At 39.6% G+C, this 24,131-nt stretch overlaps 3 protein-coding genes across 3 annotated transcripts; 1 reads left to right on the top strand and 2 right to left on the bottom strand.

Moving 5' to 3' along the window:
- Positions 1 to 1,536: 1,536 nt before the first annotated feature.
- LOC308565134 (olfactory receptor 52M1-like) lies at positions 1,537 to 2,490 on the top strand (the record flags this gene model as incomplete). The annotated part of the gene is made up of 1 exon (XM_081153949.1): positions 1,537 to 2,490. The coding sequence occupies one exon, from the start codon at positions 1,537 to 1,539 to the stop codon at positions 2,488 to 2,490; it is 954 nt and encodes a 317-aa protein (XP_081010075.1).
- A 4,743-nt stretch (positions 2,491 to 7,233) lies between these two features.
- LOC308565146 (olfactory receptor 52K1) lies at positions 7,234 to 8,178 on the bottom strand (the record flags this gene model as incomplete). The annotated part of the gene is made up of 1 exon (XM_081153959.1): positions 7,234 to 8,178. The coding sequence occupies one exon, from the start codon at positions 8,176 to 8,178 to the stop codon at positions 7,234 to 7,236; it is 945 nt and encodes a 314-aa protein (XP_081010085.1).
- Positions 8,179 to 18,812: 10,634 nt separating this feature from the next.
- LOC308565157 (olfactory receptor 52K1-like) lies at positions 18,813 to 19,757 on the bottom strand (the record flags this gene model as incomplete). Its single annotated transcript, XM_081153970.1, has 1 exon — positions 18,813 to 19,757. The coding sequence occupies one exon, from the start codon at positions 19,755 to 19,757 to the stop codon at positions 18,813 to 18,815; it is 945 nt and encodes a 314-aa protein (XP_081010096.1).
- Positions 19,758 to 24,131: the final 4,374 nt, after the last annotated feature.

The raw sequence follows: 24,131 nt of genomic DNA, 5'->3' as shown, positions 1-24,131 counted from the left end.
AAACCGCTCAGCAATACATGACTGTTTAAAGAAAGACACCGTGGTGAGTGAGATCATGAGGAGTCTGAGACTTGACTCTGCTGAGAATCTGATGGAAAACACGAGGATTTCAAGCCCAAAATAGACTGGGACACAAAGTAGACCCTCATCTTCTGAACCCTGAGGATGTGAAGCAATAGGAGCCATTGCTAGATCCTTAGCAAGAGGCACCTGAAGGACAGAAGAGAAAAAGTTGGACAAGTGATGGACAGTGCTTTTATGCTGACCTCTTTGTCTCTTCAAAGGATAGAAAACAGTCAACAGGACCATTTCACTGATCACATCCTTCTTGGTCTCTGTCAGTACACTCTTTTTAATCACCATCATCAGATTATGGGGCAAACATCCAGTGAGATTTGCTCAAAAAAGATGCACCTTTTATCTACCTCAAATTATATATAATGTCCAGATTCTCAGAAAGATTGATAGGGTCTGACCTTAGAGTAAATCTTCCTTAAGGAACTTTATCTGTTCATCATCTTTTTAACCACGAAATCTGGGCAACCTTAAATGAGAGGACTTTTTCTTTGAGAAATTAGGTCCTATGTTGAATATCTCTGAAGAAGTCAATTAGATTTGACAATATTTTCAAACCAGTGTTAAGCCTTTAGAGAAAAGGGGATTATATTTGACTAATATAAGGGGACAATTTACTAAGGAAAGTGTTTTTATTGGGTTTTAATAACTTGTAAGATTATCTTTAGAGTTCTTGACCCTTTTTAAAAGACAGAATATACATACAAAAGGAAAAATCAAAGAAGTGTGTGTTTTACATTAAAGTGTGTTTGCATATGACACAGATATATTTTAAAATAATTATATTGTAATCTGCCTCTGCCATCCCCTCCCTTGCTGAAATATGCAAACATCTTACCATGTAAATATATAGTTCTAAAAATGTTATAAACATAATTCTAATTCTGGTTCATTGAATGGATATACTAGAATTTAAACGGTGCTTTATTTTTGAACATATATCTCTTCTAACTTTTCATTATTATAAAATCTATAATTACAAATAACTAATCATTGTTTGTTATAGATGTTATAATGTTGCTGTATATATAGTGATAAGAGACATATACGCAGGCACTGTGCTAAACAAATTACATAGACTTACATTTAATCATTGTTCATAGAACTTTTCTGTATTTCCATTTCCTTTAGAAAATGTTTCCCAAAGCAAAATTACTGGATTAAAGGAGATGAACAATTTTGGGAACTTCTACAGTGGAGTAGGGCAATTTAGCAGTAGAGATCATGAGCATGCCTGTTTCCACATTTATCAGTGGGTGTTTTCATGCATGGTCTCTTTTATAAAATATGTAATAAGTCATTTTCAAGAAGGCATTTATAAATCTTCTTTATTATAGGTGCCATCAGTTGCCCAGGACTGAAAAAAGAACTTGTAGTCCACAGTTTCCAGAGGCAATCCCTGTCATAGAAGTAAAAATCTAAAAATAAGAACTGTCTTCTGCATACTTCACACCCTCAAATATGTTTGTATCTAATAATGCTTGCTTGGTGCCTACTTCTTTTTGGCTCACTGGCATCCCAGGGCTGGAGTCTCTGCACATCTGGCTCTCCATCCCCTTCAGCTCCATGTACCTTGTGGCTGTGGTGGGGAACGTCACCATCCTGGCTGTGGTAAAGGTGGAGCGCAGCCTGCAACAGCCCATGTACTTCTTCCTGTGTATGTTGGCTGTCATTGACTTGGTCCTGTCAACTTCCACCATGCCCAAACTACTATCCATCTTCTGGTTTGGTGCCCACAACATTGGTTTAGATGCTTGCTTGACCCAGATGTTCTTCACCCACTGCTTCGCCACTATTGAGTCAGGTATCTTCCTTGCCATGGCTTTTGATCGCTATGTGGCCATCTGTGACCCACTACGCCACGCTTCAGTGCTCACTCATGCAGTGGTGGGTCGTTTGGGTCTGGCTGCTCTCCTCCGCGGAGTACTCTACATTGGACCCCTTCCCCTGATGATTCGCCTGAGGCTGTCCCTTTACCAGACCCAAATCATTGCTCACTCCTACTGTGAGCACATGGCTGTGGTCAATGTGGCATGTGGTGACACAACAGTCAACAACTTATATGGAATGGGAATTGGCTTCCTAGTATTGATTCTGGATTCATTTGCCATCACTGCTTCCTATGTGATGATTTTCAGGGCTGCAATGGGACTGGCCACCCCCGAGGCTAGGCTTAAAACCCTAGGGACATGCAGTTCTCACATTTGTGCGATCCTTGTCTTCTACATCCCCATTGCTGTTTCCTCTCTCACTCACCGCTTTGGCCATCATGTGCCTCCCCATATCCATATCCTTTTGGCCAACTTTTATCTTCTCATACCACCCATTCTCAACCCAGTGGTCTATGCTGTCCGTACCAGACAGATTCGAAAGAGACTTCTTCACATTCTTAGGGCAGGGTCTCAACCCAAGTGACTATTCTGCACCAAAGAGGCATATAGATATTTAGTGATGGCAGGAAAAGGCAATGGGAAAGCCACTGCAATAAGACCCATGCAACTGGATCTTACCTGAGTTGTAGAGATAAGGGTCTAAGAGGAAGACTAGGATATATTCTGTTTGACCATGAATTTTCTGGAAGTGGAGAGGGGAATATCTGAAATATCTGAAAATGGAGAGAAATCTAGGCATGAGTTTTTATATTACAGTATCCCTTTTCCTATTTAACTTCATCAAGTTAATCACAATAGACACAAGCATACAGACCACAGAACTAGGATCATTTTTATTTTTGACCCTTTTTGGTAAAGGATTTCTAGTTTCTCTTTGGAAAGTGTTTTGAACAATTCCTATAAAGTAAAATTATACTCTAATACCTTCTTGAAGACCATTTACAAATTCTGTTAGTAAAGGCCTGGAAAAATTCAACTGTGTTCACAAGCTTTTCCAATCCTTTTGGCTTGCCCTAGAAAAGGCCTTTTGTTGAGAATGGAGGCAATATGAATATCAGAAATCTTAACTTAATGGGACCTTACTGCCCAAAGAGGAGATAAAGTCCTTAAGCCAGATCGTTTCCCCATTTCAATAGACAGATGGAAATGTAATATCCCACATCTCCTCCCAATAATAGAGTTAACTGGAGGGGGTGGGGAGACAGAAGGACATTTAGATTTTGTTTTGGAGGCCCTGAAATGGCATACATGAAGGACAGCAGCCACACTGAAATAATGAAATGACATAGTGAGAAGGTGACAGTGGGATTATTGACCTGAAAGAGGTTAGGTGTGGAATGGAGTAAAGGTGATGAGAATATAGAGACACCCAGTGGTGGACACAAACCTTGAAATAACTTCAGATCTTTGGTGAAGTATTGCTTCATACTTTTTAATTTTGATATGATGTTACCCCTTTTATATTTATTGATCATAGAAATTTCTTAATGAAATTACTATTCCCGACTAAAAACCTACAGAAATTGTGGTAATGCATGAAAAATTAGATGAAACAATCGCTCCTAACTGTAGTTTTCAGAATTATGGTATGTCCAATTTAGTTCTAAAATGTTTTAGACTTTAAAATGCACATCTCACCTCCTCAGTTTACAAACCATTACAAAAATCTAAGGAAGCTAAGGTGGCTTACTTTAGGTTAAAAATAAATTATCTTAACAGTTTGAAAGTATAATCTGAAGAAGCCAATGATTGAGCCAGAGGTAAAATTCAAGCTTCAGATCATCCAAAAAAAAAAAAAAAGAAAAGAAAGAAAACTTAAGGTATTACAAACTCTTTTCTAAAGTTTTGAATTTCTATTTTCTTATAATCCTATGCCTAAACCTAAGGTTTGCTGGATCATATATATAATTTTTCTCCATTGTTTTGGGGTGAGGGTTGCTCCTTCCCCCATCTCCTTATCAAGGGCCCTGGAGTTCAGTGCCAAACCCAAGTCCACTTATTGGACATAATTTTAGTGTCAAATATTTTTATTAGGAGTTGACGAAAAGATACTATAAAAGCCTCAGAGCTAGAAGCTTATTTTACAGCATTATCTCCTGACCATGATCCTGGGCTTTGGAGAAAATAAAGAAAAATCAGTAGTATTGATGCTGAGGGAGATGACAAAGAACCTTTGTCATGGGATAGGTCTTTGGCATAATGCCTAAAGTCCATTTATACTGTGTAAGCAGAGAGTGTACATGGAGATCCAGGGCTTTTAATCTGGACTTAGTACTCATCCTTCTTAATGTAATTAACTTTCTAGCCAAATTACCTCAGAAACCCTACAGTAAGATGTTTCTCTCTAGATATCTGCTGGGTCTACCATAGATCAAGACCAAATACCAATCATTTCTAGCTTCTTAATACGGCATTGAATGATTGGGGGTAAAAAAGAGAAAATGCCATCTGTGTGTAGGCTCCTGCTCTATCCAGGAACAACCACCCATGAAAACACCCATGCCTATTAGACTCAGGGTGTGAACTTGGTTGTGGTAGAACATTTAATTCCATTGTCAACTGTACTCATGGCTGGACTCTTTCATGGTGAAGGGGTTATCTCAGGATGGAAGAGAATATATAGTGGTGACTGCAGTATGGGGACTTGACAGAAGTCTAATAATTGAATCTCTCTCTTATTCAAGGCCAATATCTTGTTTCTCCTTCACACATATCTATCTGCTCCCTTTTTATCATCCACTCCAGGGTGGAAGTAAAAGACATTGTCATCAGTCCCTTTTGAGTCTGCAAGTCTTCATGAAAAAGTGAAGATTGGGAACAGTTGAAGGAGGAGGCATTTTTATGATTATTTGTAAAGGGTCATGCGGCAGAGGTGGTTAAGAACTTGGGCTCTGGAATTACAATAAATGGCAGAGATGGATCTGAACCAATAACTATCAGCTTTTGGATGTGTTGCACAATCTAAGTTTCAGTTTCCTCTTCTTGAAAATAAAAGTAATGATATTAACTCCTTATGGATTTGTTATAAAGATGTAATAAGATAATGAATCTAAAATGCCTACATAGTGCCTGACACATAATGGAAAAACAACTTGCCTCTTAAAAATAACAGTACTTCATTGTGCACTGAAAGGCCCAGGGGAGACTAATAAGGCAGAAGAGCAACTGGAACAAGTTCCTGGAAAAGCCAGAGAATCTGGCAATTGTGTCTCACTCAGGAATATACCAGCCTCGGCTCTGGAAACCTCTGTTCTTGGCATCTCTGTAGAAAGTCATGTCCACAGAGTCAGCTTTCTTCTGTTCTCCATGGCTGTCCAGCACCCACTCATGTCCATCTGAGATTTTTCAATTAGTGACTCACCTGACTAGTCTTGCAACAGTAAAAGGCTACATATCTCTAAACAATTCCTTTATAGCAAGTAGAAAATTTATAGCACAGATTTAGTGCAAATATGTCATTGATTCAAGGCTTTGTTTTTGTTTCCACAATGGGGTTTAGAGTAAAAATAAAACCAAGTGTTATATAGCACTTCCAACCAAATCCAATCCACCTTAACAATTTCTTAGTCTATTTCAATACGTAATTTAGCCTAATACAAGTTTAAAAACTTCCCCAGGAGTTTTTCTATCACCTTCTTCCTTGTGTTAGGTTTAAAACTGCAGTAGTAAAATGATCACTCTTACTCCATAATGTTCAGTTGTGAAAGTTTGTGTAAGGAGACAAAAGCAGAAAGATAAGTGAAATTCATTATCATTTTTAGGATATGCTAGAAGAAATAGTGGATTTTCTTTTCTTTTTTTTTAAGTACTTAGAGTCTTGAACTGTCATTAGTTGGAATGCAAGAAAGAAATCACAATTCCGGCAAACAACTCCCAAATCTCAGTGGTTTGCAGGAAAAACAAAATCATCTTTGCTCGTGTTATATGAACACCGTGAACCAGCTGTGACTATGCTCCAGGCTGTGAGACAGACTCACATCTGCTCTATGTGTCTTTTCCATCATGGGTCTACGTTGAAGGAAAAACTGTGGGGAACATGCTCATTCTTGTAGCAGAGGTGAAAAGTGCGAGACACGGAGCCAAACTACTCAAACACATTTTAAAGTTTCTGATTATTGTGGCACATTTCAAGGCCACTCAAATTCCATTGGCAAAAGAAAGTCATGAGAAGAATTAACATTCCTATAGTGAGGAAATTCTCTTTCAGGAGGAGAGGAAAAAGTAAATATCTGTTAAGAATAATAATCTATCACAATGACATATTGTAACTATTTTCTTCTTTAGCTTCAGAAGTCTCATCTTTAAGGGGGAAGGTGTTTTCATAGTCTATAGCACAAAGATGGTATTCAGGTCTTCTATCATTCATTCAACAAATATTTCTAAGGATTTTGGAGACAAAATGCATATGCATGTGAAAAGTAAGTTACATAACATAAATTTTTATAAAGTGATATCAGAAGACTCCTTTGTTAATTGTACAATAAAGGAATTGACCATTATTATGAGTCAGAAAGAAATTGACTTAATGGAAGGAATAAATCTCCTTAGAAAAGGAACTGTCCGACTGTAAAGACACTACAAATGTAGTGGGCTAAAGAGAGGCAAAGCTGAAAGTCACTTATCAAGAGATACAGAATTAATTTCAGTACTGTATGTGGTTTTAGACTTTGGGTAACAAAATTTGGGGTTCAATTCCTCATTCATAGTCTGGATGAAGAGTTCACCAGTTTCACACAATATTTCTTTCTTTTTTTTTTTTTTTAAAGCTTTACTTTTTTTAAAAAAAATATATTTTTATTGATTTCAGAGAGAGGAAAGGAGAGGGAGAGAGAGAGAGAAACATCAATGATGAGAGAGTCATTGATCGAGCCTGCAACCCGGGCATGTGCCCTGACTGGGAATCGAACCTTGATCACCTGGATCCTAGGTCGATGCTCAATCGCTGAGCCACGCCCAGCCGGGCTCACACAATATTTCTACTGTCTTTCACCAATATGGCAACAGCACTTTGGAAGGTTCTTTGTTTTTCTTAATCATGTGATGAGTCTATGAAAACAGGAAGGTCAAACCTCTGCAATCAGACACACTATGGGACACACCTCTTTTGATCTTATTGGTGGATCTGTGAGATTGGCATTTCATTTTCCTTGTCACACTGGAGAATTAACATACATGGAGACTGCAATTTTCCTACTTAAAATCTTTCCTCTATGCCTTAATCCAGTATCCACTCAGTACTAGACTGGTGAGTAAGGAAAAAAAGCATCTACACAGACTTTTTCCAGAATAGACTGAGCACATGATCACGAATCTGCTTGGTCTTGACTCCATAGATGATGGGGTTGACCATGGGTGGGAAAAGAAGATAGAATATAGCAAGGAGTATATGGACATGAGGTGCAGCTTGGCGAGCCACACGATGCATGACTGAAGAAATGACAACAGGTGTGTAGGTGGACAAGATGGCACCTATGTGAGACACACATGTCCCAAAGGCCTTGTAGCGAGCCTCCTGAGAGGCAAGCTGTAGAACTGCCTGAAGGATAAAGATATAAGACAGAATAACAAAGAGCAGATCCAACACCACTATAAACATGGCCACTGCAATGCCATAGATATTGTTGAAACGGGTGTCCCCACAGGCCAGCCTTACCACAGCCATGTGCTCACAGTAGCAGTGGGTGATCATGGGGCCTCGGCAGTAGTGGAAGCTTCTGAGCAGAAAAGGGAGTGGAGTCATTAGTGTCACAGCCCGAGTCACAGCAGCTATACCAATCTTGGTGATAAGGGGCCCAGTCAGGACCGTGGTGTAGTGCAGTGGTTTGCAGATGGCCACATAACGGTCAAAGGCCATGGCCAGCAGCACTGCTGACTCCATGATGGAGAAGGAGTGGAGAAAGAACATCTGGATCAGACAGGCATAAAAGTTAATCTCTCTATAGTTAAACCAAAAAATAGCCAGCATTTTAGGCAGTGTTGTAGAAGAGAGTACCAAGTCGATGGTTGCCAACATGGCCAGAAAGAGATACATGGGCTCATGGAGGGCTGCATCAGCCTGGATGATGAAGAGGAGGGTGCAGTTGCCTAGCAGGGCCAGAGTGTATGCAAAGCAAAAAGGAATGGAGATCCAGACATGCAGGTGCTCCAAACCTGGAATTCCTACCAACAAAAAGGCAACTGGATGAGTTGAGGTGATATTAGAGGCTGACATGGCTTCTGGAAATTCCCCTTATCAGTTTCTATTGGCCCCTTCACCTTCTATATATACCTTCTTGGGAGGATTAGCTCTTGTTCCCATTGCTAGACCTTAAACATAAACAGTAATTAGGCCTCATAGACATGGAGAAGCATAATCTATGTTTTCTTTCCTCAAGAAACTTTGAATTTCACTGAGTAGACAGAATATTAAACATGATTAGAACTGATATCACAAGACAGCTTTCATAAAGGAATGGAGAGAAGGCAGAGTTTTCTGTGTTCAAGGTGATGTCAAGAATACCCTGTTAAAAGAAGTGGAATATGTTTAAACAAATGCATTTCTTTAGAGCATACATTGATACCAAACTACAAGATAATCAAACTAAGTTCACAACCACGAAAGCCAATTTTCTGTCTTGAAATCTCAGATGTGGGTACCTATATAAGTTGAATAAAGCCTTCAATTTCTAATGCTCCTATTAATTGCACAATCTGTATATTTTCTCTAGCACTACACTATCTGATATGATTGCCACTAGCTACATGTGGCAATTTATACTTATTAAAATAAAATAAAATAAAAATTCAATACCTCAGTTATACCTAACACATTATAAGTGCCCAATAGCCTGACTAGTGCTACCACATTGGATTATTCAGATACAGAACATTTCCATCATTGCTGAAAGCTCTACTAGAGAGAACTGCTCTAGGATATATTTTTCAGGTCCTTTTCCCATCCACAAATTTCTGTAAATACAGCCCTACCTCCTCAGAAAATGACGATCCTCTTCTTTTGGTTCTCTTTTGTCTAAGTTCATGTTAAGCTTCCTATTCGTGTGGCTCTTCCTCCAGTCATCTAGCTCTCTCATTTTCATCACAGGAGGACTTTTTCATAGTTAGCAAGACTGATATCTGGCTTCCATAACAAGTGCCCTTTATTCTCAATCTTTCATCTTTCCCTCTTCTCTTGCTCATTTTCCTCTTCTTTCAAATCCTTAAACATCAAAGTTGTCCACTTCTTGCACAGCCACATTTCTCTTATAGAATCCAGTTAATGTGGTTTTTACAAGCATTACATAGGATAATGTATTTAATGCATGTTGGTGCAGCCACTGAAGAAAGCAATATTAAGTTATCTCAAAAAATTAAAAATGGATCTTCCTTATGACTCAGTGATTTCACTTCTGGGAATATATCTGAAGAAACCCAAAAAACTAATTTGAAAGAATATCTGCACCCCTATGTTCACTGCAGCGTTCTTTACAATGGCGAAGATTTGGAAAGCAGCCCAAGTGTCCATCAGTAGATGAGTGGATAAAAAAGCTGTGGTACATTTACACAATGGAATACTACTCAGCCATAAAAAAGAAAGAAATCTTACCCGTTGTGACAGCATGGATGGACCTGAAGAATATTATGCTAATTGAAATAAGCCAGTCAGAGAAAGACAAGTACCATATGATTTCACTCATATGTGGAATCTAATGAACAAAATTAATAAGCAAAATAGAGACAGACTCATAGAGAGCAGGCTGACAGCTGTCGGAGTGTGGGGGGGTGCCTGGTGTGAGTGTGGAGGGATTGAACAAAAAATAAAAAGAAAGGAAAAAGCTCATTGACAAGGACAACAGTGTGGTGATTGATGGGGGAGAGTGGGTGGAGGCAGAGGAGGGTATAACAGGGATAAATGATGGACAGAGGCTTGACTTGGAGAGATGAGCACACAATACAGTATACAGATGATGTGTTGTAGAATTGTGTTTCTGAAACCTGTATAATTTTGTTAACCAATGTCACCCTAATAAATTCAATAAAAAGAAAAAATAAAATAAAAAGATAATGTATTTAAAACACTTACTAATCACAGAACAAAGTAAGTACTGAAAAAACTTGGTCTCTTTTCAACATAAGAAAATTAAGTTTTTGGAAATCTAATATCTCTAAGATGTCATAGTTGATAGTGTTAGGCAACCAAATTTGAGTTCTAGGTTACTCCAATTCCAATATCCTAAATAACTAGGTTTTCTTGCTTCCATCTAAAAGCCTTATAAGCAACACACAATCAGCATATCCAAATTGAAAAACTAATTTCTTTCCATGAGAATAGCATGAAAGTATAAGGGGGAAAACAAAACAGAAAAACAGACTCTGGAGGCTACTACAGCAACAAGGGAAAGAACCAAGGCACTGTAGGTGGTGAGAAGCAATCAGATTTAGGACGTATTTGAGAAAAGTGCCATGGGATTTTTTGACAGATTAAATGTAGGTAAGAGAAAAGAGAGTCAAAGGTAAGACAAAAAATTTTAGTCTGAGCAACTGAAAAAAAGAGGTGCTCTCAACTGAGATGAGGGAAAGTGTGGAGGGAGAGATCAAGATTTTAATTTTGGATATGTTGTGTTTGAGATGCCAATCAGAAATCAACTGAACATGTTGATACATTTGAACATACAAATCTAGAGTTAGAGAGAGGTTTGGGCTGCTGATTATAAACTTGTGATCACTGAAAATACATAATATTAGTAGCAATGAAACTCACTGAGATCAGCAAGATAGTCAGTGTTCATAAAGAAAAGAGAAACAAGAACTGAATCCCAACATTAAAAATGAGAGTGAAGAAGGAGTTGGGCTGAATGGAGGAAGAGTCATCAAAAGAGACTGAGAGTGGGCAACCTACCAGAAAAGGTTGCAAGGTGACATGCAGTCCTGATAGGCTGTTGAATGTAGTGGATTAAGGAGGAGGACATTATCACCATGCTAAATGCTACCAATAAGTCAAATAATTTGAAAACAAAGAATTGGCCTTGTGTATAGAAATGCAGTGGGTTGGATACCTTGGTAAGAAAAATTTTGCTGGAATAGAAGAAGGCAAAGCCAGATGTGATGGACTTAAGTGAGAGAGAAAAAGAGAAATTGAAATTGGTTAACATGGCTCAGGTTTTCTGCAAAGGGAAACAGTAGAGGGGGCCCTGGCAGCTGCAAAGGGAAGTGGAATAAAGGGAGGGCTCTGTGTGTGTGTGTGTGTGTGTGTGTGCGCGCGCGCGCGTGTGTGTGTCTAAGTGATCAATTGTTTTTAAGAATGAAGAGGAAAAGGCATGTTTTTAAACTGAAGAGAGCCTGGTCGGTGTGGCTCAGCAGTTGAGCACCGACCTAGGATCCAGGCGAACCCCGGTCAGGACACATGCCCTGTTGCGGGCTTGATCAATGACTCTCTCATCACTGATGTTTCTATCTCTCTCTCTCCCTCTCCTTTCCTCTCTCTGGAATCCATAAAGATATATTTTTTTAAAATAAATAAATAAATAAACTGAAGAGAATTTATCCAGGAACAAGGGGAAACAAAATATACAAGAGAAAGGAGAATATTGCTTCAGAAATGTCCTTGAACATCACCTCTTTGTAGGGGTTCTACTTGTTTACCATGAATTTTGTTATCAGCCCCTAACATTATGAGACTGTTTCCATATCTTACCTTCTCTCTCAGCCACAGACTAGTGTATCCAACTGTCTACTTATTATCCCCACTTAATAGTCTCAAGCTATCTTAGCCCATCATGCCTGAGGCAGCAATCTTAACTTCTTCCCTCTATATGCACTCCATAGCTTAGCACCTACTACCCTCCCCAGCAAGTTGCTCAATCCAGAATCATCATCTACCCCTTCCTTCCTGCACCACATTCAATCTGCCAGCAGGTCCAATTGGGTCAACCCCCACAAAAAGTCTCAGATTTGCCTGTTCCGTTTCAATCACCACTACACTTACTTGAGACACCATCACGTACCATTTACTACAGGAACAAGACTCTTAAAATGTGTGCAGATCTCTGCCTGTGTGCTCCAATTTCTATCCTTCCGCAAACACCCAGCATATTGTGAAGGGAGGGGACTGCCTTATTCACTTCTGTTCATGCAGCCTCTAGCATATACGTTGTGTTGACTCTTTCACCAAATGAAGTATGAACAGCCAGACTGAAAAATGTCTCCTCACTATGTTCAGATCTCCCTAGCTGATCCAATAATAGGCTATCTTCCAATTTCACATTCAACCAGGGTAGAAGTTCTGAGAAGCTCTGAGTGGTCTTGGTTACATGCATCAAAATAAAATCTCGTTGGAAAGTATTTTTCCATGTCTAGTATTTGCACATATTTGCCAGGAACAAAGCACTTTGGCTTTGTAGGGAACACAGCAGGAACTTTTTTTTCACTGTTATATCTTCAGTGACAAGAACAGTGCCAGGTACATAACAAACACTCATAAGTGACTGTTAATGATCCTGCCTAGTTGTTGCACCTTCACCCTCAATAAATATGCATTTTTTTCAACAAAACCAAACATATTTCATTTTACCTCTGAGTCTCTACATCTCCCTGACTTGTTCTCTCCACCTTCTAAACATAAATGACCCCTTGTGACCTATTCACCCTCCCTCACACAAACAAAAAGTTATCTATTCTATTCAATTTCTTCCCCAAACACAGGGTATCCAGCAGTGCAGGACCCTTACTTCTGTTGCAGCTCATAAAAAATATCCCCTCCCAGAATAAGGATCTCGGACGAGGGGAGTAAACAGAGCCAGTCTTTCTCACCAAATATCCAGAACACAGGAACCTGCTGTGCAGTGAGTGTTTTATCCTGCCTATACTCTGTTTCAGAAGCCAAAATGTTCATATAAGATCACAGGACTTGTCTATCTCTTTGTTTTTCCCAAAAGTGCTTAAATGAGTCTCCATGGACAGAAAGTGCTCAGTTAACACTGGCATCTACTTTGTAGTCTACACGTATATCATATGAGGGTATCAGAAAGATAATTTGAATAATTATGACCCAAAGACAGGAAAATAGTCACTCATCTAAGGTCCTTCAAGGATGTGGCTTGTAGAAGAAGAACCTATAAAAAAATGTATTTCTTACTTCTTCCTGCATCTTGCTAGTTCAGACCTCATTTTCTCTCTCCTGACTAATGTAATGGCTTGTAATGGCTTCCTCATTGGGTCAGGGATACTAGTGGGGTGGGAGGAGAAAAGATAAGTGAGAAGTGACAGGATCCAACCTGGAATAATCAGCTAAGACTTCTTGGAGTTGAAACATACTGCTTGGCATAGAAAGGAGGCAAAAAAAAACCTGTGGTAGAGTGGGTGTCTGGAGTTGTAGAAAAAGCATTTGGGTTCTACTGTCAAGACTTATGCTCCCTCAATTGAAGAGCCAAAATAGAGGCAATAAAGAAATAGGGAGCAGGCAGGGAGCTAACACCTAATATCAGGACTTGGAGTGGAAGGTAACTGAGCGTGCCCCGTCCTCTCCCACTCACCGTACCTGCTTCACTTCTTTCAGCTCTCACCACAGTCCTTAGTCTGAAATAGAATTCTTGGCCCTGTCTTTTAATGTCAAGAAACTCCAGTGGGAGGAGTTTGAGAAGGAGGGATCTGGGAAGGGAGCAGCTGGTTTTAACCTCACAAACCTCTGCTCTTCTCCCAAAAGGATGTGGAAGCAGACACTGCTGTACATGAGGAGGTCCTCAGGGGCCCGTGGAAAACTCTGGCCTCTTCTCTGGGAGTTGAAACAAAGGTCCCCCCTGACCCAGGGCTTCACTCCTGGAGTTCCCAGAAGTCCATGTCCTCTCTGTGTTTAGCAGAACTAAGTCATGCCTCCCAAGAGTCGCTTGCTGCTCAGAGCCTGTGCACTTCAGGTAGAGCTTGCTTGTACCTTGGTCTTTGATGTGACTCTCCATATCCCAACCCGTCCCTGTAGTGTCTCCTAAGAAACAGTTTCATTAGAACATATAAACTGTAACCTAGAAGGGCCGGAGTTTCAGCGTAACCAGACCAAGATCATCTATTAGTATTTATTTTGCATACATGTCACATATTGGCCTGAGTGAGGCATTGATTTCCAGAATGGCAGTTCTCTGGTCATGCTCTGTTTCTTATATCTGACATGAAGGTAGTCCAATTTTTCATAATTCACAGGGTGAGGGTAGGATCTAATTATATAATTGAGAAGGCCATTACTAATGTAATTACTTATCAATCATTACCAACCATCCATAAATAATAAAGGTCCACCTTTTTACTTACAATTCACTTTAATGTCTGCTGTTCTACAAAGTCCTGATTTTTGCAAGGGTCCCCCATCGACTTTGCATGCCCTAGTTCCCCATAATCCTTTTTTTTAAAGTTTAGAGCCACGTGCCTCAACCACACCCAATCCCTTCCCACGGGTATATCTTGAGACTAACTTTATCTTTCCTTATTAGCTTTCAGGGACAGTTGATTCAGGGACACCCTCCCCCACCCTCAGCCCATGGTATATCTGATCTCCTGAGAAGTTAAGATAAAGTGGAATTCCCACATAATAGCTTTAATGTTGGAGCTTAAATTAACCAAGCACAGCTAGGCCAAGAGGATACAGGCTATGTGAAGAACACCTCACTGAAACCTTTGAGGAGAAGTTGGGATCAGGGGCAAAAGCAAGAGGAAAATCAGCCTGAGGTTGAGAGAAAGCTCATGATGAAACAGAGGGACACACTGTTAGGTTAGAAATAGTGTGATGCTCATAGGAACCAGAAATCCAGGTCATGGCCAGGGAGGGTGAGATGGTATAAGCTTAATAGAGTGAGTACAGTTTGAAGTCAGAGCATCCAGACAAAAGCCAGATAAAAGAGGCGAGGTTTGAGGGCACAAAGTACCTTGCTCTGCCCCCTGCCTCCCTTCTCAGGTGCAAGTAGGGGGAGAAAGCCTGATGTCACCAGGGCAGGAGTGAAAAGAACACGGATTGGGGAGTGACCATGGCTTAGATGATGGTGCTGGAGATAAATGCTAGAATATTGGAACAGCTCCATAGAATCCCATTGTGTCTTCCTGCCTTTTGTGCATCGATATTCACTTATATTAATCCACATATTTAACTTTTTTTTGATCCTTCTTTCTCTCCTACATTTCCATATATCTATTTGGATCATTTTCCAAATAGATATATGCAGGACTAATAAGGACATACTCCATCAATAACTATTTATGAAACAAACTCATTCCATCATCTTCAATCATGAAAGATTTTTTTTTTACTGGAAATAGAATTCTAGAGCCCATTTTCTTCTTTCTTTCACCCATTTAAAGCTAGTCTTCAATGATATTCTGCCTTCCCTTGTTTTTGTTGAAGTAAATTGTCAGGGCGAAGTTTGGTGCCAGGAACATAATAAATTTAATATGCTGTCCACCCACAAGGGCTTTTTGCTGTTGTTAGCTGAGTTTTGTGATCACAAGGGAGCTATGGGTCATGTAAAGACTGCAAAGATTCTCAGTTTTTCTCAGAATAAAAGCCAGAGCTTTGAGCAGAGAATTGGCATGATTTGATATTTTTTAAAGATTGCTTCTGAGCCCAAGTGCCCATCAGTACATGAGTGGACAAAAGTGCTGTGGTACATTTACACAATGGAATATTACTCAGCTTTAAAAAAGAAGGAAATCTTACCTTTTTCGACAGCTTGGATGAACCTGGAGAGCATTATGCTAAGTAAAATAAGCCAGTCAGAGAAAGACAAGTACCATATGATTTCACTTATATGTGGAATATAATGAACAAAATAAACTAACAAAGTGGAGACAGACTCATGGATACAGAAAACAGAATGACAGCTATCAGAAAGGAGGGGGTTGGGAGCTGGGTAAGAAGGGTAAGAAGAAAGAAAGAAGGAAGGAAGGAAGGAAGGAAGGAAGGAAGGAAGGAAGGAAGGAAGGAAGGAAGGAAGGAAGGAAGGAAGGAAGGAAGGAAGGAAGGGAGGGAGGGAGGGAGGGAGGGAGGGAGGGAGGGAGGGAGGGAGGGAGGGAGGGAGGGAGGGAGAGAGAGAGAGAGAGAGAGAGAGAAAGAAAGAAAGAAAGAAAGAAAGAAAGAAAGAAAGAAAGAAAGAAAGAAAGAAAGAAAGAAAGAAAGAAAGAAAGAAAGAAAGAAAGAAAAAGAAAAGAAGAAAAACTCATGGACACAGACAACAGGACGGTGATTGCCAGAGGTAGAGAAGGGCCGAAGAGAGGAAAGGGAGGGTAAATGGTGATGGAAGGAGACTTGGATGGGGGGGAAGGCAGTAAACATACAATTTACAGGTGATAACTGTATAATTGTATAACTGAAACCTGTGTAATTTTATTAACTAATGTCACCCCAATAAATTCAGTTTTTAAAAAGATTGCTTCTGATTTCTATGATAAGAACAGCAATAGAAGGTGCAGATAGAAGCAGGGAGATAATTTTAAAAATATTTCAGTAATCCAGAGAAGAGAAGATGTTGTCTCAGTGAACATGGTGAGAAGTAAACAGATTGTATATATATTTGGGAAAAAGTACAGATGAGATTTCTTAAAAGATTTTATATAGGGTGTGAGGGAAGAGATTCAGAGATAACTCTAAGACTTCTGGCTTGAGCAGCAGGCAGGAAGGAAGGCGTGGTGGGATCACAGAGCAGAACAAGGTCCTACACTCAAGTACTCTTCCTGCTAATTCATGGATGGTATGCAGCTATGCACCCTCATTTGGAATTTTGAAAATTCCTGGTTAACAGGTGATTGGAAATATTGTAATTAAGCCCAGACTACTGTACTGACTTTCTTTTTCATAATCTCATCTTCCTTGCATGAGAATAAATTTTATGTGCCTATAGGCTGCTCATATTCCTTATTCATGCTTTATGTGCTCAAATGAGCAAATATTGAAAGTAGCTTTCCAGTTAGTGTTTGTGATTATTCCTAGTTATTCTGATGTTAGGTGTATTACCTGGCTCTGGGGTCCTTATAATATTAGATTTGTACTGGAAACAAAGCCATTCCTTCTTCACTGGGGATGGATATGACCTGAAGGCTGGTGACATTCCTGTAACTCCTCAGGAGGATGAGCAGACCTTTCTTTTAGGAAACAGATGATTTTTTTTTAATCCTCCCCTAAGGATATTTTTTTCATTGCTTTTCAGAGTCACATCAACTGGCCTCCTCCTGTACATACCCTGACCCCGACAAGTCTGCAACCAAGGTATGTGCTCCTGGCCTGAATCAAACTAGGCACCTTTCAGTCCACAAGTCAACTCTCCAACCACTGAGCCAAACTGACCAGGGCAGGAAATAGATTTTTTTTTAAGGCATGCCACTCTGTTTATTTATGTGTTGTTAGTATATGTTATTATTTTTAAGCTTTTCACTTGTCTCAACTATGCTTAGAAAAAAAAAACACACAAAAGGTTTTGACTACATAGGATCTAAAGGTAGACTATCATTTCCCTGGGGTATTTTTGTTTGTTTGTTTTTTGGTGTCAGAGAGAATTATGAGAGCAGAGATGGGAACAAGCATAAGTAGGTCTCCATGTTCATACTGTACCCTTCCCTCTTCAAGAACTTCCTACCTTCCATGCCCTGTCTGACATGGGCTTAGGATTCTTTTTCAAAGTAAAAACACATAGACAAACAGAGATAGAGACTGCAATAGATACAGAAATAGACATACATAATTATGAAACAGTAGTCTCTGAAGAAACAAAGGAGTCACAAGATAAAAATAGATGAATGCATTTGTGGAAGATGGTGTATGAAGGCTTGTGTGGCCACACAAATTCCAGCTGTCAGGATTAATATTAAGGAAGTTATGTATTATATAAGTTTTCATGGGGATGGGTGAAAAGAGGGACAGGTCAATCTCCCCATCTCCCATCTGCCTTGCCTACTTTTTGTTTTGTTTTGTTTTCACAGTTCTGAACCTTGAGATGAGAAGTTTAGAGAACACAATTTTATACTTAGAATTTCTTACTTTGTTTCAGGACATAGGCATAAGTGCAGCATCCCTTCCTTAACAATCTATGTATTCTGAGCCCTAGCACAGACTTGACACAGATTTGGTATTCAATAATATTTTGTGAATAGTTTAGTAAATAAATTAAGAAGTCACATTTTGGGTGAAAACATAAAATACATCTATGTGTGAAGAAAAGATTGCATGATATCAGGAAATGTCAAACGATAAGTCTTATTCAAAGTGTTTAATGAGAGGTATTGGACGTGAAGATACAGACATCAAAAGAAGTCACGTAACATGTAGGTTGACTCCGTTGAAGAAATAAAATTTAACAAGCAAAGCTGTCTTACTTGGAACCTGTAGCCCTGGAAGATTATTAGATCCCCCAGACTGATAGTGTTTAGACAGATACTGAACAACAACTATCAGACTATGTAGGCATTCCTGTCTCAGATAAATTATTGATCCTTATATGAATCCTGAGTGGATAGTTCACAAAATCCCAATGACTTAAAATAGAAATTCAGATTCTCACAGTCTTCTCTTAATAAATCAAGCTGAAAGCATCTTTGTGTCTTTAGGTGATGTTGCCAAGAGAAGGGTGGGTTAAGCCTTTGTCATAACCAGGATAAAACAGTGGGCTCTTTGAGGAAACAGCAAAGTCATCAGTTTGAGTCCAGAGGTTACCAAAAGACACTGATTCATGAGTCCTGATCAGACTGGTGACTCTGTAAGTTTCAGGATACTTAGTTTTTAATTATATGAGGAAAGAACTAAACACAGAGACTCTGACAGCTCTCCACTTTCTATCACATCCACACCCTCACTCCAGCATTCAACCTGTACGTCTCTTTCTCTACCTATGCCTCACACACCATTCACACATCCTTTCTCAGGAATAGTCTTAAGACTCGCTCACGAATCTGCTTGGTCTTAACCCCATAGATAATGGGATTGACCATAGGTGGGAAGAGCAGATAGAAATTGGCAAGGAGAATGTGCACATGTGGGGCAGCCCTGCGAGCCACACGGTGCATGACTGAGGAGATGACAACAGGTGTGTAGAAGGCTAAGATGGCACCTACATGAGACACACATGTCCCAAAGGCCTTGTAGCGAGCCTCCTGAGAGGCAAGCTGTAGAACTGCCCGAAAGATAAAGATATAAGACAGAATAACAAAGAGCAGATCCAACACCACTATAAACATGGCCACTGCAATGCCATAGATATTGTTGAAACGGGTGTCCCCACAGGCCAGCCTTACCACAGCCATGTGCTCACAGTAGCAGTGGGTGATCATGGGGCCTCGGCAGTAGTGGAAGCTTCTGAGCAGAAAAGGGAGTGGAGTCATTAGTGTCACAGCCCGAGTCACAGCAGCTATACCAATCTTGGTGATAAGGGGCCCAGTCAAGACCGTGGTGTAGTGCAGTGGTTTGCAGATGGCCACATAGCGGTCAAAGGCCATGGCCAGCAGCACTGCTGACTCCATGATGGAGAAGGAGTGGAGAAAGAACATCTGGACCAGACAGGCATAAAAGTTGATCTCTCTATCGTTAAGCCAAAAAATAGCCAGCATTTTAGGCAGTGTTGAAGAAGAAAGGACTAGATCAATGCCTGCCAACATGGCCAAAAAGAGGTACATGGGCTCATGAAGGGCTGCATCAACCTGGATGATGAAGAGGAGGGTGCAGTTGCCCAGCACAGCCAGAGTATAGGCTGAGCAGAAGGGAATGGAGATCCAGATATGTAGGTGTTCCAGGCCTGGGATCCCCATCAACAAGAAGATTGCTGGATGAGTTGAGGTGATATTGGAGGTTAACATGGCCACTGGAATTTTTCTCCGTTTTCTACTTCCACCGGGGTCCTTCCAGAGAATATCTAATGTGAGCTAAATGATAGTGCTCAAGTTCATACTCTAATCATTCACATGGGAGGATGAGCTCTTGATCCCATTTCTAGACCCTAAAACGAATTAGAAAATTGGGTGATCAGGACATTAAATAGCAATAGAACTAGTATCACAAGGCAAACTTCATTAAGGAATTGAGCAGACGAAGAGCTTTCTATGCTCTTTGTATGGTCAAGGACAGCTTTATAGAAGATGTAGATCCATGTCTAATTCAAATCTTGCCTCAAAATATTCACTGTCTTCTTATTTCCTTCCAACTCAAGCTACACTCTTAATTATGAAAGGAGAGTCTCTGTCTTGAAATGTTAAATTTGGTTGTATAAACAATAATTAAGCATAGCATCTTCTAATAATTCACTTCCCTCCAAGTACTATAGCAGAGATTCCATTGGTCCTTATTTGACATTCAGAAATCTCACCATGAAGCCTTACTTCCAGCTAACTTGAGAACATGAGAAGCTCTATTGTTAATCTCCCTCATCGAACTTTAGCTTAGCTTCCCTATCCACATGCTTCTACGTTCACCTACTTTCCCCTCCGGCATTCATGACATTCAGAAAAAGCGATAGTCCACTCCCACCTGATGGTAAGACTGACCTCTGAACTTCACACCATTCTTTTTCCTCCCGTTATCCTTTATCTTTCTATCTCCTTTTTCCTCTGATCATTATTTCCTTTGAAAATGCTTAATCACTTGTTCCCCAAAATTTGGACCTACGCTCTCTTCTCTATTTTTTCAGTTCCTATTTAAAAGGTTTCTTCTGAGGGTTAATTTAGATAATCTCCTAAAACACTTAGCACAGTAAATCAGTGGATAAAAAATGTGGTATCTATACACAATGAAATACTATTCAATCATAAAAAGAAGGAAATCCTGCCATTTGCAACAACATGATTAGACCTTGAGGACATCATGCTAAGTGAAATCATTCAGACAAAGAAAGACAAATACTGTATGATCTCACTTATATGTGGAATCTAAAAAACCCAAACTCATAGAAACAAGAAAACAGATTGGTGATTGTCAAGAGTTAGGGGAAATGAGCGAAGGTGGTCAAAGGGTACAAACTTCCATTTATAACATAAATAAGTTTTGGGAATGGTAATGTACAGAATGTTGACTATAGTTAACAATATTGTATATTTGAAAGTTGCTAAGAGAGTAGATCTTAAAGCTCTCATCACCAGAAAAAGAAATTATAACTCTATAAGGTGATGGATGTTTAAAACTTGTAGTGATCATTTTGCAATATATACCTATATCAAATCATTATGTTGTACACCTTAAACTAATGCAATGTTGTCATCAATTTTATCTCCATAAAACTTTTTCTTAATTTTTAAATTAAAAAATTGATTAGCCCAAACCTGGAACATTAAAAGGTGCTTAGTAAATGTGATCACTCTTTTCAATTAAGAAAACAAAAAGGTTAATTTACTTACTGACAATGTCATGGATGGTAAATGTCAATGATTAAACTTAAACTTTGAGAATTCTTGTTTCCTGCCTTCAGATACAATGTCTTACATCACTATATTCTTCTGCCTCCACCTTGTGCTCCACGATCAGTTCAAATCCAGCATGTTCAAGTTAAATAAAACTCTAACTTTCCCCATGGTACAGAGGAACACTTTGGAATGTAAAGAGTTGGGCCTGAGTGATGATTATGCCATCAGACTACCAGCAGAAACTGACAATAATCACTGATATTTTTACTGTTTTAGCTTCCTCGCCTGTAAGTAAAGGCAATAACTATACCTCCCCTGATCATCTTACTGAGTTTTATTGCTAGGAAAGATGAAATCACATATAAAAACAGACATTGAAAACTGTAAAGCATTGTACCAATACTATCTGTCATTCCTATCTTCCTTCCCTTGCACACATCTGTCCCCTTCTCTAAAATGTGTATTTTGATAAACATTAGCATGATCCTGTATTCCTTGGCTTTATATCTTCTTCCATCTAACACCCCTTAATTCTGTTCCTCTTCACAGTACAACTTGTTTAAAAATTTGACAGTATTCAATCTCTACTTCTTCACCTCTCATTTAATTTCCAGTCCTTTCCAATTCAGCTTCCATCTCCACTACTCCCCTTATACTAATCTTGCCACCACTTCCTTTTTCCCTCATTCTCTACTTTTTTTTTTTTTATTCCCCTTCTATTCTCATACTTTTCTGGGTGCTCTCTCCTATTCTTCTTGGCTTTTTTACCGTGTCTGTTCAAAGAATTCCCAAATGTATCACTTCTACTCTGAGTTCCAGACTAGTATATCCTGCTGCTTAGTGCACATTTCCTCTTAGGTGTTCTGTGGTCATCTCAAACAAAATATAGCCAAAAGAGAAATCTTACCTCCCCACACACTATTTCCTCCCCATGCTTTGTCTACCTCAGTACATACCACTGCCACCTATCCTATAGCAAATGAGGTGAGAAATGCAGGGATAATCCTTAATTTAATTCCTTCCCTCTTCCTTCATATCCAGTTCATTAGCAAATCTTATCAATCTGAAAAAAATGTGTGCCATTTCCTTTTGGGCTACTCATTTCCTTTCCCCTGCCAACATTCTTTTTTTTTTTTTCTTTTTTTTTTCAACATTCTTTTTAAATCGCCATCATCTCTCATCCGGACTACAAAAGCCTCCTGACTGATCTTTGTGGTCTGAACCTTGGCCCTTCTATAATCTATTCTCTATACTGCAACCGAAGAGAGCATTTATATGTAAAGGCAAATTGTATTATTCCAGGTCTTGCCCAAGACCTTCATGGAATTACCATTGCACTGAGGATAGAATCCACACTCTTAACCTTGGTTTACAAGTTTCTGCAAGGTCTGGTCCCTACTCACTTTTCAGCTTCATCCCTTCTCACCTCTCACGTCTTCATTATACTCCAGTCATCCAGCCTTCTGCCAGATGCTAGAGTTGCTGGAGGTGTGCCACAATCAATAATAATGATGCTCCCTGACCCTGACCCTCAATTTTTCACACTGCTCTTCCCCTCTCTGCAGTTTGTGTCTTCCCAAATTCACATCATCTCTCACCTGTGTCGCTGTAAAGACCTCCTCTTTAGTTTTCCTCCCCAACTCAATCCATTCACTGCAATGTGACAGACAACATATGTCATTTCCCTACCGAAAACCACATGTGAGGTCTCATTGCTACAAGAAAAAAGGAAAACCACTCAACATGCTTACAAACTTGTTCCTGCCTAAATTATTGATCTCACCTCTTACCATCTCGCTAAATATTTTTCCTAGGTTCATCACATTAGATTCTCTGCCACTTCCTAAAACAGACTCGCTTGTAGCTCATACAATTTATCTGGAATGCTCTCCTCTGTCGCCTTCCTTACCCGGCCAAGATCATGCCACCTTCTTGGTGAAGCCTTCTCAGACTCGTCCAGGAAGGTTTTCTCAGTGTTTTCAATGAAGACTTGTTAATGTGCTAAATTAAGTAAGGAGAGTATGATCCTTGTTGCCGATGCATGTGTCTGCCCATTTACAGGGCTGTGAGTGCTTTTAGTACAACTGTGATTTACTCCTTTCTGTATTCACAGACTCTACTGTATATGGTTGGTGCTCAAAAGTACTTTCTAAATGAATGTGTAAATGACTCCCTTCCTGGAGAAGTTTTCTTCTCTCTTACTGCTGTGTAATATACCACCATCTGATCCAAACTGAAACCTACGGGTATCTCCCAATTTTAGACATCTGCATAAATAGAAAGTGTACAAAATTATTCTCTCAATTCATGTACTTAACTCAGAATAAAAGCCCTCTTCATCTTAGAAACACCTCCTTCAAGTCTAAAGTATATCTGTCCATTTTCTCTAGGACTTAGCATTGGAATGGACAGCATGGAAGCCCCATAACAACAAGGCTGTGTTTTTATATTTACTGCCACTAGTATCCATAGCAACCATATAGAAACTTGTTAAATATTTCTTGAATAAATAAAACGAATGTCCTCTTATACATGCTATCACTCTATCCTAAGTGAGTGTGCTTTTCCAACTCCAAACAGATATCTCCTCTTCTTGGGAGCCTTTGCCTCCCTTCCTGTGTGCTCCTGCTGAACATCCCTGGTCCTCAATTTATTCACCCCCACACCTCAATCTCACAGCTGGCCTATTCTGTTGAAAATGCCTAATGATCTATCAACCTTCTTTCTTTTCAGGTTCAACTAAAATATACCTCTAGTTCCATTCACAATTCATCTCTGCTTATCTGGTCTCCCCCTGCCCCAACTCCATTTTCCCTGCTTGTATGAGTGTTTGTCCAG

Source organism: Miniopterus schreibersii (assembly GCF_964146895.1).
Source record: "Miniopterus schreibersii genome assembly, chromosome: 12".
NCBI lineage: Eukaryota > Metazoa > Chordata > Mammalia > Chiroptera > Miniopteridae > Miniopterus > Miniopterus schreibersii.
Note: the sequence above shows the minus strand (reverse complement) of the source record. Positions and strands in the feature narration are given on the sequence as shown.